General features: G+C 29.3%; 1 protein-coding gene across 1 annotated transcript; it reads left to right on the forward strand.

Annotated features, from left to right (window-relative positions):
- The first annotated feature begins 2,085 nt into the window (after nucleotides 1-2,085).
- On the forward strand, nucleotides 2,086-3,929 carry LOC112789254 (glucan endo-1,3-beta-glucosidase). The gene is made up of 2 exons (XM_025831072.3): nucleotides 2,086-2,296; nucleotides 2,762-3,929. The coding sequence occupies exons 1-2, from the start codon at nucleotides 2,239-2,241 to the stop codon at nucleotides 3,691-3,693; spliced, it is 990 nt and encodes a 329-aa protein (XP_025686857.1). The 5' UTR covers nucleotides 2,086-2,238; the 3' UTR covers nucleotides 3,694-3,929.
- Nucleotides 3,930-6,000: the final 2,071 nt, after the last annotated feature.

A 6,000-nucleotide genomic window follows, 5' to 3' on the forward strand; every position in this document is an offset into this window, starting at 1 on the left:
TGACTTTGCAATGATTGAAGATGTGATTGACGGTCATTTTTGTCGTTGTTTAAGGTTTTATTTTGTTCTGGTTACTAAACTTGTTTTTAGGGTTGTGCCGTTGAGAAAATTTATTTTTTGTTAGTGTTTTTTGTTGGAATTGGAAATCAATTGTGGGGTTAGGATTTTGCTCTTTGTTGATTCATGAAAATTGATCAAGAGTTCTGGTTTTCTGAATATTAAAGGAGCACTAGTTATCAATTTTCCTTATCATTATTTATGTTTAGTGTTTATTTTATTGTTTGATTTTGGGGATTGCATTTTCTTTGTGGAATTCAATTTTGTGGAAGGAAAGTTTTTTTATTTATTTTTCCTGTTGCTGAACTTTTTTTTAGGATTGTGCCATTGTTAAATTCTGTTTCTTGTTGGTGTTTTTTGGCTGAAATTGACAATCGTTTAGGGGTTAGGGTTTCATTCTAGTTGCTTAAACATTTTCAATAGCTAACAGTTGACTAGTTCCACCACTGCGACTTCCATCTTCGCGAGCCATCATGCCGGCGACCTCAAATTTTGCCATTTGAATCGCTGCAACTACACTGTATAGGAAGGGGATATATATGCAACATTTTGGGATTAGAGTTTGTTATTTAGGGACTAATTTGATCAAATTTTATAAAAATATTGTGCTGATTGCTAATGAGGATGTAGAGAGATGTACTGACAGATAATTTCATGTGCCACGTCACTTTTCGTTAACGTAAAAAGTGACAGAAAAATTAACGTGACTAAATTAAAATCTTTTGAGAATGAATTTGACTAAAAAAATATTTCAGAGACCAAATTAAAAATTGCGTAATTTTTCAAAAATCAATTTAACTATTTACTCTAGGTAAATAGTTATTTTTTTAATTCGCAAAACTATTATTTATTATTTTTTTTGTTGTTGTTCAGTATATTTTTTTTCTGATATACGATATTCAGCAAATCATTTGAGCCTCTATAACCAGCAAGTTAGTTAAGTCATTTGAATTGATCCAAATTAGGCTAAAGAGAAAGAGGCCATAATCTAAAGTGGTTTTTCTATATTCAGTTTTTAAAAATAAAATAATCCAATATGTTGGGTTTCGGTCTGCAACCCTAAGACAGGTTCTTAATCAACCCCCCCCCCCCACCCTCTTCTCATAAAAAAAAAAAAACCTACACACACTGTTAATTATTTTTACTTACTTTTCTTTTAATTTTGTATTTCTCAATATTTTATAATACTAGTTTACTTTGCTCATTATTATCGTTTTTATCCTTCTTTTAAATTAGAACAGAACAGTATTTGACAATGTACGGATGCATAGTATAAGTACAAGATAATGTATTTGACAGTATATGGATACCTAGTATAAGTACAAGATGCAGCCTAACAAACTTAGAATTTGTTGTCTCCCGAAAAAGAGAGGGAAAAAAACTAACTTGTCTTTTGGGTTAAGTTATTTTAAATTGATAGAACTACTAGACTTATAATAAATGTGTGGAATTGTTCGTGTAGCTTGGGCTTGGAGGAAGAATTGGTGGTCTAATTAAGGTGCAAAGCATATCAATTTTTCAGAGTATTAAGATAAGACTGATATTTTTAAATATTTTTTAGATTACTTTGTGTACATTTTGTATATAATATATGCACTTTTAATTTTTGGTATTAAATATGATCGATAAAAAATCTGAAAACATAAAATACTTTTTTTATATACTGAAGAATTATGAATTATTTGATAATGTACTAACGAATTATACAAATACAATTTCTCTCTATTTACTATAACATTTTATAATATTTTGAAAAGTAGTAGTGAATTGCGTTCTTTATACGTAGTACGTACACAATTTTACAAATAATACTTAAATCTAATTAGAGAGAAATAATGGGTACATATATAGCATGCATTAGAGCAAAAATATACGCCTAACTTTTCTTTGGGGTTACGTTATTTGATAGAATTAGACTAGTACAAAATGTGTGGCATTATTGTACACGTTACACGTAGCTAGGAGGGAGAATGGTGTGGAATTTTTCGTCAAACATAAAATCTAAATGGAGTTTGGAGTATTTGACGGGGCCAAAACCTTCTTTGTCATTGTAGGGTATTCCTGCCTTCTCAACATTATGTATCATCTTAATTTGTGTGTATATATATGGGGTCTAACTAAGGAGCTAAGGGTATCAATTCAGAGTACTAAAACTGAGATTTGCTTTATACTAACAACGCCATGATTGCCATATTGCTGCTTCTTGGAATATTATCATTCACTCAACTAGAACTTACAGGTACATAGTACGGTTTATCTCTTTTACTTTAGTTATTTAACACAAGCTAGAGTTTAATATGTTTATTAGACTTTTTCCTTTCAATGTTTTTTAATTAAACTATGGTAGGTGAGAAACCAACACTTAACAAGACACTTGCTAATTAGAAGTTAGAACAGTAAAATTAATTATTTTTGATACTTTTTATACATTTAATACTTTAAAAGTTTATTGAAAATATAAAACTTAATTTTTCAATAAAAAATTATCTCTTTTGCTTTCTCGTTAACACATTTATAGTGGTTTTTATTAAGACTTAAAACATATTTTTATATAAAATTGATAATTAAAAATTATTAAACAATAATTTAGACAAATTTATTAAATTATTTTATTATTTTTAAATATTAATTTTATATAAAAATATTTGCACGTAAATTTCACCTCAGAGTTAATTTTTATACTCTTATATGTATATGCATACAGGTGCTGAGGTAGGAGTGTGTTATGGAAGAAATGGAGACAACTTACCAAAAAGTCAGCAACGAGTGATAGACTTATACAAATCAAATGGAATCACAAGAATGCGCATATATGATCCAGACCAAGCAACACTCCAAGCCCTCAAAGGTTCAAACATAGAATTAATCCTTGATGTTCCAAAAGCCCAACTCCAATCCCTTACCGACGCCACAACCGCCGCTAATTGGGTCAACACAAATATCAAAGCCTATTCGCCAGATGTCAAATTTAAGTACATTGCCGTTGGTAACGAAGTCGAACCCAACGATGGTTATTCCAATTATGTTTTACAAGCAATGCAGAATATTCAAAACGCAATTAATTCGGCTAATTTACAAATTAAAGTCTCAACGGCAATTAAAACAGATTTAGTAGCTAGTCCTGCTTATCCACCAGATAGCGGCGTTTTCAGTGACGCCGCGATTAATTACATAAGGCCTATTATAAAGTTCCTAGTGAGTAACGGATCACCACTTCTTGCAAATGTGTACCCTTATTTTGCCTATAAAGATAACCCAAGTATTGGCTTAGACTATTCTTTGTTTACTAAACAAGATAAGAATGATGCTGGGTACACTAATTTGTTTGATGCCATATTGGATGCTCTTTATGCCGCTCTTGAGAAAGAAGGCGCCAACAATGTTAATGTTGTTGTGTCGGAAAGTGGCTGGCCTTCTGCCGGGAACGTTGGGGCAACGGTTGAGAATGCTGGAACTTATTATAAAAATTTGATTAGTCATGTTAAAGGTGGCACTGTTAAGAGGCCCAATGGGCCCATTGAGACTTATCTGTTTGCTATGTTTGATGAAGATCTGAAGATGGGTGATGAAAGTGAGAAACATTTTGGTGTGTTTAATCCTGATCGGTCACCTAAGTACCAACTCAGTTTCAATTGAAAATGGTCATCAGCGATTAGTGATATTATTATTGTTTTGCATTGTATCTTATTAAGGAATAAATTTTAATTAAGTACAAGAAAATATTCATGTAATAACTATTTTTCTTGTTATAATCATTTATCTGTGTATTAATAAGGGTGTTAGCTCTCTCACTCGTCTTTAGTTGAATGTATTGCCCACTATTTGATACTTTTTTCAAATGATAATAAATATTTTGTTTTGCTTCTGCGGTATTTTTCGGCCCGATAGATTAAGATCTAATTTGTCACGAATTTAAACTCTATTTAAGAATTTGTTACTAGCAAATGAGTAATTAATAATAAATATATTCCTACTAACTTATTATCATTTTTCTTCTTTTTTTTCCAAAAAATTGCTCTAAGAATTTGACTGAATATTTTATTTAATTTAATCTTGTGAAAATGTAATGATAAAGGAAACAACCATAATTTAAAAAAAAATCATTCAAACCGTAAAAACGCAAAAAAAAATGGTATAATTCAATTTCAAATTGAATAAAATGGTAAGAAAAAATTGAAATGAACCTATATCTTTTCTGGACATTAACAGGTCAGTATCTTGTATTAGTAATCGTATATTTGTCTGTAATTAGAATTCAAACAAAGAACTTTCTAACTTAATCCGTTGAAAAAAATGTATCTAACAGTAATAACAAATATAATTTTCACATTGAAGATTAGGACGCGGCTGCGCAAAAACAGAGTCACTTAATTAGGATTGAGGAATCAAAATTCAAAAGAAAGACCAACACCATGACTAATCACACTTGGTTTCTCATGGATGAATAAAATGAAAACACATTGTAAGTAACAGTGAAATTTTAGAGAATGAAAAACAAACTTTTGTTGGGTTTTGCTGACAACTACTTTAAGGAATTTTTATTTTAAGATTCAAGATAAATTCTTATTTTTCAAAGCATTCAGTGTTATTATTTTTTAAAAAATAAAACATAAAAAGATTTCACGAGATTAATTAGTAGAATTTTTTTTTTAGAATATTATTAATGAATACTCTAAAAGACATTTGTTAAGAATATTATAAATTAAAAAGTTTTCCAACAAAAAGTTATATATTTTAAAATTTTAATAATTAAATGTATTAGATCCTAGCAGGTTGGTCGAAATGACGGAGTGCATCTGATTTTATATGTGACAAAAAAGTGTCTTTAAAACTTAAAAGTAAATTCTATCGCACTGCTATAAGACTGGCTATGCTTTATGGTACGAAGTGTTGGGCGGCCAAAGAGGAGCACGAACATAAGAAAAATATAGCAGAGATGAAGATGTTGAGATGGATGAGTGATCATACGCGATTGGATAAAATAAGGAACGAAGATATAAGAGAGATAGTTGGAGTAGCACCCATTGTGAAAAAAATGATAGAATCGCGTCTCAGGTGGTTTGGACATGTGAGAAAAAGACCGACAGAACACCCAATCACAAGGGTGGATGAAATGGAAGATGGATAAGGGGTAAAAGGCAGAGAAAGACCTAAGAAGATTATCTATAAGATGGTCAAGTAATATCTACATGTAAACAATTTCTCTGTAGATATAATACATAACAGAACTCAATAATATCGTTTGATTTATATAACCGACCCTATCTAATGGAACAAGATTTTTTGTGGTTGTTTTTGAATTTTTACTCTACTAACAAGGCAAATACCTTCTTATTAATTAAACTAGTAGAGGACTTAAGAAATTAATGACGGATAGATTCTAAAGATAGTTTAACTCAACTTCGACAACTCAAGATTTTGGTTTATTTATTTTCTTCAAAATAATATAAAAAAATATAGTAAATTGTTGCAAATATATTAATTAAAACATACTTCCGATACAATCATGTTAGGTGAATATAAAAAATCATCCACCTAGAATATATATTAAAATAAAAATATCAGAATAAAGTTAATAAAATTTATTATTTTTTATCAATAATTAATTATTAATATTTAAAAATATAAATTAAAATATATATTGTTGAATTATTAAAATAAAAAAAATTGGATTAACGATAAAAAATAATGGTAAAAAACAGTAATCCTATCTATTTCCATAATCTTTGATTAGAGTTGGATACTGAATTCTCTTGCGGACTTTGGAAATTTGGTGTAATAAAAGTACAAAGGATTAGTTTCTGTGGATATATTATATAAATGTAAGAAGTTTCTATACGTATGACATTTGTTTGGTTGTTTTTCAATTAAATATGAATGCCTTGTTGTGTTTGTAATTATTAAAATATTCTCCATTTAAATATAAACAGAACAAATAGACTT

Source organism: Arachis hypogaea, chromosome 3 (genome assembly GCF_003086295.3).
Source record: "Arachis hypogaea cultivar Tifrunner chromosome 3, arahy.Tifrunner.gnm2.J5K5, whole genome shotgun sequence".
NCBI lineage: Eukaryota > Viridiplantae > Streptophyta > Magnoliopsida > Fabales > Fabaceae > Arachis > Arachis hypogaea.

Coding starts and splice junctions, on each gene's coding strand:
- LOC112789254 (XM_025831072.3), top strand. CDS start 2,239: ATGATTGCCATATTGCTGCTTCTTGGAATATTATCATTCACTCAACTA. Junction 2,297..2,761: donor CACTCAACTAGAACTTACAG/GTACATAGTACG, acceptor ATATGCATACAG/GTGCTGAGGTAGGAGTGTGT.